We start from the raw sequence: 13,146 nt of genomic DNA, 5'->3' as shown, positions 1-13,146 counted from the left end.
TTAACTAGGTTGTCATGTACACCTGTATTTTTGAACATATGCTTTAGATTCTTTTAAGATACGTATTGTAGCTTTTATTATATATAATACAAGAGATGTTTAAATATATTATTTTCCCCGCCTCTTATCAAAGACACACACCAGACAAATCTGGTGTTTTTAGGGACCAGTGTTTGAAAACGTCATAATTGAACTTTGCACCGACAAAGTTTGACATAAAACATATGATTGAATTTTGTGTTTACCATTTCATAAGTTAATAAAGTTTCTTAAACTTAAGATGTCCAAGAGCATTAAGTACTACTACGATTTTCTATCCCAGCCATCCCGTGCGCTGTGGATTGGAATGAAATTGAGCAAGACTCCTTTCGAGGATTGTCCCGTGGCCCTAAGAAAACGTAAGTTCGGGGGGATCTCAATTGCCGGCTAAAGCCAAATTATCCAAATTGGGGCTTTTATTATAGAGGAGCAACTTACCGACGAGTACAAGACAATAAATCGCTTCCAGAAAGTGCCAGCCATTGTGGATGGCAATTTCCAGCTTGGCGAGAGTGTTTCCATTGTGCGGTAAGCTCAATTTGGCTATTTAAGATGGAAGACATATTTTTCATCCATTATACTATGTATAGTTATCTGTCAGACAAAGGTCTCTTCAGCGAACAGCTGTACCCAAAATCCGTAGAAGGCCGCGCCCGTGTGGATGAGTTTCTGGAGTGGCAGCACCTCAATGTCCGCCTGGTATGCTCCTTGCTCTTCCGAAGTGCCTGGCTCTTACCTGCCAAGGGATTGGCTCCACCACCAAAGCCTGAGGTGGTTCAAAAGCTAATCAAGGACGTGGAAGCCAATTTGGGTCTAGTGGAGCGAATCTGGCTGGAGAAAGACTTCCTAATTGGCGATAAACTGACTGTGGCTGATATCTTTGGAGCTTCCGAAATCAACCAAATGAGTAAGGAGAACTTTTCTTGTTTTTTCGAAGGACATATACCCAATTATATATATTTTTTTTACAGAACTCTGCCAATATAATGTGAGCGAGAAGAAATTCCCTAAGGTGGCCAAATGGCTTGAACGTGTCCGGGACGCCACCAATCCTTACCATGATGAAGCCCATGCATTCGTCTATAAAGCCTCCAAGCAGAAAGCCAGTGCCAAAATTTAGTTTCTTTATTTTAAAATTGTAAAAAAATGTCTGATTATGTTTGCATTTATTACGCTTGTAAGACATCACTGCAACATGTTTGTGCCTTGTTCTGATTATTTTGTGTTTCAAATATACGTTGGCATATCAATTGTAATTTAATTTCTTCTTTTAAACTGGTTTGCTATTGAGTTATAGAACAGGATTTCCTGAATTTTAAATTCTTCTGTAGAGCGCGACAACTCTATAATTTAAGCTCACAACCAGTGCTGCAAATTGCCGATTTCAATCTTTATCTCTTCGGTTATTGATCAGCTGGAAAGCTTATTTTGTGTAAAGTTTATCAACATATCAACAGCAGGTCCAAATTCTTCAGTATTATGTCCTCACCCATTAGATTCTACTTCGATTTATTGTCACCTCCTTCACGGGGACTGTGGCTAGCTTTAAAGTTGTGTCAAAACCCAATAGAATTTTGTCCCATTGCCCTCCGGAAATGTAAGAGTCCTCTATAAAGAATTCATGATTCTCCAGTCTACATAAGGTATTCTTATAGTGGAACAGTTGACCGAGGAGTACAAGAAGATCAATCGTTTCCAAAAGGTGCCTGCCATAGTAGTTGGCGACTTCCACTTGGCTGAAACAATCGCCATTATTCGGTTCGTATTTCTCCTTCCATCTCTTGGAACTTAAACATTACTCCCCAAAAAGTTATCTCGCCGACAAAGGTCACTTTAGTGAACAGCTTTACCCGAAGTCCATAGAGGCCCGAGCTCGGGTGGATGAATTCCTTGAGTGGCAACATCTCAATATTCGACTGGCCTGTTCTTTGTTTTTCCGGGATGCTTGGCTTCTCCCCATTAATGGTCTGGCACCCAAACCAACATCTGAAAAATTACAAGAGCTGATTAGAACTGTGGAGGAGAATCTGGTCCTTTTGGAGATCTTCTGGCTGAATGAGGACTTCCTGGTTGGCAACACACTAACCGTGGCAGATCTTCTATGTGCTTCCGAAATAAATCAACTGAGTAAGTCTTTCAAAAGCATAAACATATAATAAGCATTTCCCACTTAAAAGGGGATAATCTCTAGAACATTTTGTAGGTAGGTTTTGGAAATTGGATCCAAATTGGCAAAGTTACAGCCATCGCTGGCGGTCATATTGTGCCTCCATGCGAGTTTGGGGATTTTGAAGGGGACTACCCAGAAAATTTAAGAAAAAATCTAATAAATATTTTGTTCTTAGGTTTTGATGCAGATTTAAAGAGAATCGATCCACAAATCGATTAAGGTATCCCGCTTAAGAATCAGATGATTATTGGTAAAGTTATAGCCATCGCTGGGGGCCATATTGGGCCTCCATGCGAGTTTGGGGATTTTGAAGGGGACTATCCAGAAAATTTAAGAAAAAATCGAATAAATATTTTGTTCTTAGGTTTTGATGCAGATTTAAAGAGAATCGATCCACAAATCGATTAAGGTATCCCGCTTAAGAATCAGATGATTATTGGTAAAGTTACAGCCATCGCTGGGGGCCATATTGTGCCTCCATGCAAGTTTGGGGACTTTGAAGGGGACTACCCAGAAAATTTAAGAAAAAATTTAAAAAATATTTTGTTCTAGGGTTTTGATGCAGATTTAAAGAGAATCGATCCACAAATCGATTAAGGTATCCCGCTCAAGAATCAGATGATTATTGGCAAAGTTACAGCCATCGCTGTGGGTCATATTGTGCCTCCATGCGAGTTTGGGGATTTTGAAGGGGACTACCAGGAAATTTAAGAAAAAATCTGAAAAATATTTTGTTCTAGGGTTTTGATGCAGATTTAAAGAGAATCGATCCACAAATCGATTAAGGTATTCCGCTCAAGAATAAGATTACTATTGGCAAAGTTACAGCCATCGCTGGGGGTCATATTGTGCCTCCATGCGAGTTTGGGGATTTTAAAGGGGACTACCCAGAAAATTTTAGAAAAAATCTGAAAAATATTTTGTTCTAGGGGTTTGATGCAGATTTAAAGAGAATCGATCCACAAATCGATTAAGGTATCCCGCTCAAGAATCAGATGATTATTGGCAAAGTTACAGCCATCGCTGGGGGCCATATTGTACCTCCATGCGAGTTTGGGGATTTTGAAGGGGACTGCCAGAAAAGTTGACGAAAATAAGAAAATACGACAAAAAGTAGCTTTCTTTAAGAATCTGGGTATAAAAATATGTAAAAACTTATCAAATATATTTGTTTTTCAGAGATTTGCCACTATAACGTCGATGAGAAAATGTTCCCAAAAGTTTTCAAGTGGCTGGATCGTGTTCGTCAGGAAACCAATCCCTACCATGATGAGTCCCTGGCTTTTGTTAATCACAAGGCCAAGCTGAATTCACTAGCTAAATTGTGAAATTAAATTTGTTGTTTATAATGTGTAATTTCTATTTTTTTAAAGACTGTGAAATAAAAATCTGTTTTTCAAAATGTTTTTTAAGTTATCGCGCCTAGAAAGAGATCACTATATTGATTTTGGTTACTAGTTTTGAAAAGCGACGATCAGAAAGCTTTCTCTAAAAAGCTTATTTGAGCATTTATTTGTTTGTTTCTAACGATTGGTCGGAATGTCAAAGGCAATTAAGTTCTATTATGATTTGCTGTCGCAGCCAAGTCGTGCCCTATGGATTGGATTGAAACTGAGCAAGACTCCGTTCGAAGATTGCCCCGTTGCCCTCCGAAAACGTAATAAATAAACCATAAATTGAATTAATAATAATTTGGACTCTTTTTTTGCAGGCGAGCAATTGACCGAAGAATACAGAAATATCAATCGATTTCAGAAGGTGCCGGCAATAGTAGATGGTGACTTCCATTTGGCGGAAACCATTGCCATTATACGGTATATTGGTTTCATTTTCATTAAAAATTTATTAATATAAGAGGTGCTTTTGTGATAGCTATCTGGCGGACAAAGGTCAGTTCTGTGAGAAGCTCTACCCCAAATCTGCAGAAGAGCGGGCCCGAGTGGATGAGTACTTGGAATGGCAGCACCTTAATGTTCGTTTGGGCTGTTCCCTTTTTTTCCGCGACGTCTGGTTATTCCCCGCAAATGGTGTGGCTCCTAAACCGAAACCTGAGCGGATTCAAAGGCTGATCAAGGGTGTGGAAGACAACATGAAACTCCTAGAGACCCTTTGGCTGGAAAAGGATTTTCTAGTGGGACAAAATCTCACAGTTGCTGATCTTTTTGGGGCATCGGAAATTAATCAATTGAGTGAGTTTCCATAAATTCTACATATTTTTTGGGAACTGATTCATATTCTTAACCTTTTCAGAACTCTGTCAGTACAGTTTGGATGAGAAGAAGTTTCCAAAGGTTGCCAAGTGGCTGGAAAATGTTAGAGAAGCCGCCAATCCTTACCATGATGAGTCGCTGGTTTTTGTTGAAAAAAAATCGAAGCAAACCTTTAACAAATAAGTTATTCCATGGAAGTTTTAGTGTTTTAGTACCAGTTTGTGTTCATTTTTTGCAACGATAAAGATTAAAAAATTGACTAAAAAACTAAAAACTAACTAGTCGATTTCGAGTTTTCGGAAGGAGCCTTCGATTCCGAATAGAGCCTCAGCATTAACCGGTTGTCCTCGTCTTAGCTTTTCATTGGTGCCATAGGACACTTCCTCCTCGAAGAAAGCCTTGTAGGATGTCAGTTTCGTCTTCCACGTGCTGACCACATCCTGGATGGTGCCATTGCTGCCGCCATACTCGGCGGGCAGGCAATCCTTGGGCACATATTCATAGAGACTTTCCAGATTCGAGTGAATGTGGAACTGTACAAGAGGGAGTGTATGCTTTAGTTTACTTTTTGATTAAATATTTAAAGTGTAACTTACCCTTTTCTTAATTTTGTCGCTCATCAAACTTTTGGCAATGGACATTAACTTCTCGGCACTGGGCGGGGCATTTACAAAGTGGAATCCTTTGGGCCTGTAGGGCAAAGCTTTGTCTCCCAGGACAGCCAGTTTCTTCACCAGCACCACATCGAATTGGAGTATGTGTCCCATGCCAACGCCCTTCATGTCTATGATCTCTACGAAGCCAGACACCATCGCATTGTCATCCTCCCGTATCTGAATCTCACCCAACATGGTGCTGATCTGGACAACCTCGCCAATGGTGTACTTTTTGGAATCGTATTGGCCGTAGCGGGAGATGTGGATACGTGGACCGTCTGTTTTCAAGGGTTTTGGCAATCTCAGCAAGCAACTATGATGAGAAAACATAAATAAGTGATTTATTTTTAAGGAAATAAATGATTTGAAAAGCTCACCCTGTGTCCAGAATGGCCAACTGCTTTTCGCCCACAAAACGATTCTTGTAGAGCTCTGGCACGGCTCCTCTCATAGCATAGAAGTTGTCCAGCTTCAGTTTCGTCTTCTCCAGACTGTATTTACAGCCACGCAGGAAGGCCACCAGGAACTGGGCATCCTGGCGAGCCTTCAGGTGTGGCTGCTTCGAGATCCAAGTGCGCAACGTGTCGATATCCTCATTGATTCTATCTGGCACCTCGCCCAGCTCGTCCTGCGCCTTTTTGGCCAGCTCAGGACTCAGGCGGCGTATGGAATTATCGTCCGACATGGTAACGGTCTGTTCCCCTTATCCTTATCAACACCTGTACGATGCAAAGCATAGGTTTGATTTATTGAAATTTTTGCAGGTGCGATTAGTCAACCGCGGTGGCTTTCGCCCCCGTTTCCGCCTAGTTGTGACAGTAACTGGTGTCTCTGGTAGTTCGATAAGATAGTACCCTCACCATATGGTTATGCTGCCAAGTCTTATAAACATTATGGTAGTATTTTTGATTAGATTAAAACAGGTGGCCCCTAAGATTTAAATCCGTATTGGATTCCGGGTTAGTCACAATCATAAAAAAAGAAGAAATAATTATGAGTTTTATTATTTTGATTAGATCCTTAGTAGGTCTACTGAAATCACTCGCATTTTGCATTTTTTCTACGAGATCTAACAAGCTCTTGATTGATAAATTTATTTTGCATTTTAATTGAAATGCAAAAGAAGCTTAAACGACTGTCAGTCACAGTAAAAAGTCATAAAATACATCTTGCTCTAGTTATTTGTCCATTCATCTTTTCTAAAGAAATTTAAACTCTTCTATAATATATAGCTAATGACTTCTTGTCAAACGTTTTTGATTAGATTAAGTGTGTACACTCAACCGAATACCTGTCGTAAAGTTCTTTTTATCTGTCATGATGATACAAATTCTAAGCTGAATGAAAACACTGAGTTTGCCAGGGGTTTCACTAAGATAAGCTGACAAGTTAGTCACAGGCTTATAAATTTTGAGGTTTATTAGCATGAAAGCTCACAGAATATCGGGCATCAAGAACACACTGTACCGAAGATATCACTTATCAGGAGGGATCACCACCGGCTCACTCAAGTACACCCGCACCCAAGATATTTCGGTTTTCAACTTGTCGCCGGGTAGGCGGTCTAGTTGGGTTTACTTTAGCGACCTCTACTCACAATTGTTTTTAATTTAATATTATACAGAGGTATATATACAGATATGCATATAAGTTGTTATATTATATATAGATATGCTATGTATTTGGGTACGCCTCCTTCTTGCGAATCGAAAATCGAGTGTGTGATCAACCGCTGACTCTGACTGTGGGCGCGCGACTGTCACCGGCTCGGAGTGGAAACGCCGATTTTGGGTCTGGTCTGGTCTGGAATTGTAGAATCGGATCGTAGAACTTGGGGCACCGGAGAACGGTGTGGATGTGGACGTCACGGCAGACGGTGACGCATAACCTAATGACAGACCCCCATATAACTGGTATGGTTGTGGGGAAAGGGGGGCACAGTGAGATATTTCACACTATACCTATTACTGGAGCAGTTGGTGACTTTTACAAAAAAAATATGAAAAAAAATAATATGTATAAAAATACAATAACACCTTGTGTCAAACGGCAGCTAAATGCTATATGATAAGATAGTGTCCACGGAGGCCATTTACGGATCCGTAATCTCATTACAATACCATTACGATCAACAAGGAATTGCCGGGGGCTTGGGGGCTTTAGATAATGGCTTTGGCCAAAAGATGAGCCGAGCCGACAGGAAGTTGTCATTTCGAATGGACATGCCCAATATATACTATATGATCAGCTGAGGGTGTTGTTATCATATTGGCATGTTTCAAGGAATTATGAGGCTGTATGGACCCCCCAAAATTACCCAAATCATCGGAAGAGCCAGAAACGGACTGCAGTGAGCGCTTTCGTGGTAAAGGTTGTGGTTTTATTGGTGTTGGTGAGTTGAAGTATTTGCTATGCTTTATAGCGGCGTCCACTGCTTGTGCGGGAGGAGCAGGATCCGTTGTCTTAGTTATATGAGTGTCTGTGTGGATATCCATGTTCGCGCCAATTTCAGGAACTAAGGGCAAGGCAGGAGAGAGTGGAGCAGTGTGTGTGTGTGGCGGTGTTTGTATAGGAGTTTGGGGGGGTATGCTACTAGGAAAGTTAATCTTAGAATTATTCTCTCCCGCATTTGGCGGGCTTTTCGCTTTCAAGGAGTGATTGGATAGTGAAAGCGGATCTGTGTCTGTGTGTGATGCTGTTTCTATTTGTGTATGTGTATGTGGGTAAATGCTATTCGGAACGGTAATTAGTATTATGTTTCCTCCAACATTTGGCGGGCTCTTCTTTTTTGAGGAGGAGTCAGACGGAGAAAGTGGATCTGTATGCTTATGTGGTTCTATGTGTGTGTGCGTGTGGGGGTATGTGCTAATTGCGACATTAGTCAATATATTTGTATTGTTTTTTGGCGGGCTCAACTTTTTTTCAGAAGAGTCTGCGGGGAAAGGCCTCCGTTTGTTAAAATTTGGATCGCACACAATTACACATGAGTCGTCAGATGATTCAAGGGATGATCCGGGATTACGTCCCGTATAGGGGGAAGAAATTTCTGTATTTCCTATATCTTCTGTGGACTCACCACTGAAGGGCCTGCACATCATTTCCATCTCTAGAGAGTCCATTGAAGTAGCGTTATCCATCCTCTTTTTGTTCCTTGTTTTAATTGAAAAGTCACTTGTTTCTTATTTTAATATTTTTTATTATTTTTTATTTCTTTTTTTTTAAATTTTTAATTTGACAATTTTTTTAAATTTTTAATTTGACAATTTTTTTAAAATTTTAATTTGACAATTTTTTTAACAATTTTAATTTGACAATGTTTTTGACCTCGCAACTCCAGGTCCCAATCAGTTGTGGTCGGAGAGTCTCCCGGAGTATTACCCGAAGGGCAACTTTTGTTCCGGGAGACTCTCCACATCGTTGGCGGGCTCCTGGAGAGAGCACTTTCTCCTGTTGTTGTTTCTGGGGTCGTCGGGTCGCATTCGTCCCATGGTCGTCTTGGCGCTGGGTGGCAGCTCCATATGCCAGGCGGGACCCGTTGGCAGCTCTCGCTTGTGGTACTTTGTCCCAGGTGGCAACTCCGACCACCAGGCCGGGCAGGTTGGCAGCACTCATCTCCGAAATGGGTAAATATTGTAAGAAAATTTAAAATTTGTGAGTTTTTGTATTGCAGGGAGACATTTAGGACAGCACATTGAGGGACGGCATTGTGGGACAGTGGATTTTGCCAGTTGGCGTGTTCGAGGGCGTACATCTTTCGGGAGCATCGGGTCGTTTCATCTTGGATGGTAAGTTTTTGTTTTGGTTTCTTCTTCTTATTAGTCTTCCATTTGTCAGTAATTTTGTCTTAATCTAATCAGGTACATTTGCAGGTGGTTCCAGTGGGAGTCGTCATTTATGGTTATCACAGTTGGTTGGTTAGTCGGCCGTCAGCGTCGTTAATAAGGGATTTTTAGATTAATTGCATGGAAAATTATGTAAGTATTGGAAACATGTGAGACAATAAGGGTTTTAAGACAAGATTGAAAACAGTAATTAAGGACGACACTAAGCAGGCAGGCTGCGTAGATGTTCCTGGAGCAGGTGCCATCCTTTGGAAGTGCTATCGCTTCTCTGGCATCGAATCCCTTCAGGGGGGTATTTGGAGCATAATTAATTTAAATTTTCCATTATCATTTCAGTTCCTTGGTGGCGTCGGCGTGGGAATAGGAATTTCCAGGTAGATACAAGCGTATCAGGAGCAAGGTCGTCGTTGGACAGGAGCTTTGATGGGGGAGATATCATAAGATGAGTTCCAATAGCATTTTTGGTGTAGAACCCCCTGTGAGATTTTTGTTTGTTCTTTCTCGTTTCAGGTTGCCTTCCCCCTGTTGTGATGCAGCGTTGGAGCACGCAATCACACACACACACCCCACCCCCTCTAGTGGAATGCAGCGTAGAGATATTTGGAGCATGTTAATCACAGCTTTCTTTTGTCATTTCGGGTCTTCGGTGTTTGTGACGTGGGATGGCATCTTCCCGGTGGGTTCTTTCATGTGTTTTGTTTATCCATTGTTCTATATTAAATTATATTTAGCCTTTATAGATTTTGCGCCTTCGTGGAGAGGTTCGTCAGGTAGTAGGTGAGTAGGTTGGGCTTTTTAGCAGCATCAAAGTGAATATTTTAATCTCTTTTATTTCAGGTACAAGGTGAGAATAGGAGAGGCGCTTCCAGCAAGGATTAATTTAAAGCAATGAAACAGGGTCAAAAGACAGTTGGGATGAGAAAATTAGATAAGTTCCATGGCATAATGATATAGAGCCCATTGTAAGGTATTTGTTTCCTCTATTCTTATTTCAGGTTGCCGATGCTGCGGAAGAAGGAGACATCGTCAAGGAGGTTTATATGTTTCAATGCCGGTTATGCTTGTTGCTGTCCCCTGTTGGTCAAGGATATCACAGTTGGGTATCACAGGGTTGACTGTCTCCTTATTAGGTATATATCACAGTTGTATATCACAGTGTTTATGTTCAGGACGGGGCCGTTGTCAGGGTTTTGATTAAGGAGAAGGTCGTCTGTGAACATGCTTATGCCAGTTAGTCAATTTCTATTACAGGTACTTGTTTTAGGGTCGTAGAGGTATTGCTATCCTGGCAGTCCCCAGGGCCATAGTCAGGGATGACAAGTTGTCTTATTTCAGGTGTCTGTGTCCTAACATATTCAATTGCCTGGGCACGGGTAATGATGCCTTTTTCATAGTTCCTTCTGTAGTGGTTTATCATGTGCCCACAGAATCGAAAGGGAGTAGGTGGTTTATAGTTTACGATTTGTGTAGAAGGCTTTGAGGTGGCGATCAGTCTATTTTGCCTGTGTGGCCCATTTCTCTGCAGCATATTGGGGGACGGGGAGATATCGGACCAAATTTTCCTGGGTATTTTTTTAGTTTTAATGTTTGGCAGGTGATCGCGAATAAGTTTAGAATACCTGGGCCTGGATTTGTGAATCCTAGTTAGCTGCACGGGGCTATGGGCTAGCTGCTTAATAGCCGGGTTTGTGTGGGACGTAGCCGTGGCGAAGAATCGACAGCTTTGTTCCTTATAGGTATCGTCCAGGGTTTTAAGGTTGTGGTTTTTCTTGATTACTTCATTCTTAGTGTATATGTCATAGCCAAGTGCCCCCCTTATTACCCTATTGGCAGCAGACTGAACCTTACGTACCGACGTATCTGAGGCTAGCGAGGCCCAAACTGGCAGCGCATACTGCCATAATGGCATAACAAGCTGTTTTAGGATTATAGCCTTTGTGTTCCTCCTGAGTGTACTGTCTGGGCCAATGAGCCAGTTCAGCTTTCTGGCTCTGGCACGTATTTTAATGCAGAGCTGGGTGGTGTGGAGCTTAAGCGTCAGTTTTTCGTCAAGGGATACTCCTAGGTATTTGTATGTCTTCTTCTCTGCAATTTTTTCATTATCAATGAACAGCTCACACTGTCCATTGGCCGACAGTCTATTTAAGGTAAAGCCCACCTTTGCGCATTTGGTAGGATTGATTTTCAGCCCCCACTTCCTTGCCCATGCCGTGAAGGCGTCGAGATATGCCTTCATGCCTCTGGAGGCTTCTTGTTGAGAGGCACACCTATAGAGAAGAGCTGTGTCATCTGCATAGGTGGCCAAGAGGAATTTACTGGGGTCGCTTCTGTGGGAGTTGTTAAGGACCTTTTCCGGGAGGGGCATGTCGGATGTGAAAATTGAGTAGAGTATAGGCCCCAAGACACTTCCCTGAGGGACACCAGCCTTGACTGTCCTGGTGGTAGATCTAACTCCATTTCCTCCTTTGACGTAGAAAGTCCTTCCACTCAGGTAGCTGTGAATGAGATTAAACAGCTGGGCGGGAAGGAGTTTTTTAAGTTTATACAGGAGCCCATCGTGCCATACCCTGTCAAAGGCCTGGGTAAAATCAATGAAGACCGCTGTGCAGTACTCCATATCCTCGAATGCTTTGAGGATATGCTGGCATACCCTATAAACCTGCTGCTCCCCGCTATGCTCCTCCCTAAATCCAAATTGATGATTCGGTATGGCTTTGGCAAATTTTTTATTTTCCAGCATCTTCTTGAGGATAAGTCTCTCGAAGATTTTGGAGAAGCCAGGAAGGAGACTTATGGGACGGTAGGAGGAGGGGTCAGATACAGATTTCCCAGGCTTTGGGATCATAGTCACTTCTGCCCGTTTCCACTCCGTCGGGAAATAGCCAAGTCGCAGAGCACAATTAAAGATATGTAGGAGGAAAAGGAGGGCCTTTTTTGGCAGTATTTTTATTAACTTATTTGTTATTTTGTCTCCCCCAGGACTCTTCGATGTGGGAAGCCCAGTAACAATAGTTTTCAACTCCTCCAACCGAAAGAAGTAGCGCGCATTGTCAGTACGTCCAGGTGGGTTTTGCAGCAGGGTATTTAATTCGTCAATAATATTTTTTTTATCCTGATCCAGGTTGCAGTCGTCAAAGTTATTGGAGAAGCGGTCTTCAAGGTGTGCGGCAAAAACCTCAGCTTTCTCCTGTGCCGTCTTCGTCCAAGAGGTGCCGGTCGTCCTTCTGCTGGTGGTCGTCATGGGAGCGCCTGTTGAGGTCTTAAGGGGATAATTTGAGGGAGGCTGACGCTTGAGTTTCCTTGTTATCCTCCAGATTCTCGTCATTATGTATCGGTCGTCAGGGTTCAGACGAGCAAGTTGCCCACCAACGCAGTTTTCTCTTGCTCTTTTGATAGCCTTTGTCAGTTTGTTTTTGAGCCTGGAGGCTTTTCTTTTGTTGTCGTCAGTCTTATTTCTCTTCAATTTCTTTTTGCAGGACTCATATTGCGCTATGAGGATTTTAGTGCGGAGATCAAGTTTGAGTTTTGGCTTGGAATTGTGTCCCTTATTATTATGTGCACCGGTGGAGGGAGTGGCATGCTTTCCAAGTGCTTCACCAATTTTACGGGTAAGCAATTTTATACCATCATCAATGTCTTCCTTTGAATTAAGCTCCATGTTTAAATTTAAGCTCCTTTCAAGTGTAACTTGGAACTCCCTGATTCCCTGGTTGCTACGGGGAGGATAGAGGGGCCAACTCGGACTGGAGGAGGGAATTGCTGCTGGAGGACTCAGCGGAGTACGCCCACTTGCTACCTCAATCAGAAGGAGAAGGTGATCCGAGGAAAGCGCGTCCAGTGAGGAGATTCTAATGTTTTTTTTTTTAATTTGTATATATGTTTATATATGCTTTTATTTGTTGTATGTCAGTGCTTGTTAATGTTTCACGTTTACAATTTATATTGGCACATTATAATATTGGCACAACAAGTTCATTAGTCATTGGTTTACAACAAGAAAAAGGAGGGGGCAAATTTAAACAATATAATTTACAAAAAAGAGGGAAGCGGCAAAGCCGTGCTACCGATGCTGGTAAGGGGCGGGGAGGATCTTAGCGTGTTACCCTAGGGCAACTTTTGTGCTTTGACGCTTCCCGCCATTTCTGGTTTAGTAGACGGCCACATTAACATTTAGACAAAAAATACCAGAAACGAAAAAATACCAGACAAATAAAATTTAAGATTAAATT

At 42.0% G+C, this 13,146-nt stretch overlaps 4 protein-coding genes across 6 annotated transcripts; 3 read left to right on the top strand and 1 right to left on the bottom strand.

Moving 5' to 3' along the window:
• Positions 1 to 196: 196 nt before the first annotated feature.
• Positions 197 to 1,295, top strand: LOC6495334 (glutathione S-transferase theta-1). Its single transcript, XM_001958576.4, has 4 exons — positions 197 to 398; positions 465 to 567; positions 630 to 946; positions 1,011 to 1,295. The coding sequence occupies exons 1-4, from the start codon at positions 281 to 283 to the stop codon at positions 1,157 to 1,159; spliced, it is 687 nt and encodes a 228-aa protein (XP_001958612.1). The 5' UTR covers positions 197 to 280; the 3' UTR covers positions 1,160 to 1,295.
• Positions 1,296 to 1,447: 152 nt separating this feature from the next.
• LOC6495335 (glutathione S-transferase theta-3) lies at positions 1,448 to 3,611 on the top strand. The gene is made up of 4 exons (XM_001958575.4): positions 1,448 to 1,636; positions 1,695 to 1,797; positions 1,850 to 2,166; positions 3,389 to 3,611. Exons 1-4 carry the CDS (start codon positions 1,519 to 1,521, stop codon positions 3,535 to 3,537), a joined length of 687 nt encoding a protein of 228 aa, XP_001958611.1. The 5' UTR covers positions 1,448 to 1,518; the 3' UTR covers positions 3,538 to 3,611.
• A 101-nt stretch (positions 3,612 to 3,712) lies between these two features.
• On the top strand, positions 3,713 to 4,693 carry LOC6495336 (glutathione S-transferase theta-1). The gene is made up of 4 exons (XM_001958574.4): positions 3,713 to 3,866; positions 3,921 to 4,023; positions 4,082 to 4,398; positions 4,460 to 4,693. Exons 1-4 carry the CDS (start codon positions 3,749 to 3,751, stop codon positions 4,600 to 4,602), a joined length of 681 nt encoding a protein of 226 aa, XP_001958610.1. The 5' UTR covers positions 3,713 to 3,748; the 3' UTR covers positions 4,603 to 4,693.
• On the bottom strand, positions 4,604 to 6,861 carry LOC6495339 (retinol-binding protein pinta). 3 transcript variants are annotated; one of them, XM_014907779.3, is made up of 4 exons: positions 6,673 to 6,861; positions 5,453 to 5,794; positions 5,016 to 5,388; positions 4,604 to 4,952 (listed from the first exon to the last, which is right to left on the bottom strand). In XM_014907779.3, exons 2-4 carry the CDS (start codon positions 5,758 to 5,760, stop codon positions 4,698 to 4,700), a joined length of 936 nt encoding a protein of 311 aa, XP_014763265.1. In that variant the 5' UTR covers positions 5,761 to 5,794; positions 6,673 to 6,861; the 3' UTR covers positions 4,604 to 4,697. The 3 variants fall into 3 exon arrangements, with proteins under 3 accessions (XP_014763265.1, XP_032306761.1, XP_001958609.1); XM_032450870.2 differs by lacking the exon at positions 6,673 to 6,861 and adding an exon at positions 6,543 to 6,671; XM_001958573.4 differs by lacking the exon at positions 6,673 to 6,861 and adding an exon at positions 6,513 to 6,660.
• Positions 6,862 to 13,146: the final 6,285 nt, after the last annotated feature.

Source organism: Drosophila ananassae, chromosome 3L (genome assembly GCF_017639315.1).
Source record: "Drosophila ananassae strain 14024-0371.13 chromosome 3L, ASM1763931v2, whole genome shotgun sequence".
Lineage (NCBI taxonomy): Eukaryota > Metazoa > Arthropoda > Insecta > Diptera > Drosophilidae > Drosophila > Drosophila ananassae.
Note: the sequence above shows the minus strand (reverse complement) of the source record. Positions and strands in the feature narration are given on the sequence as shown.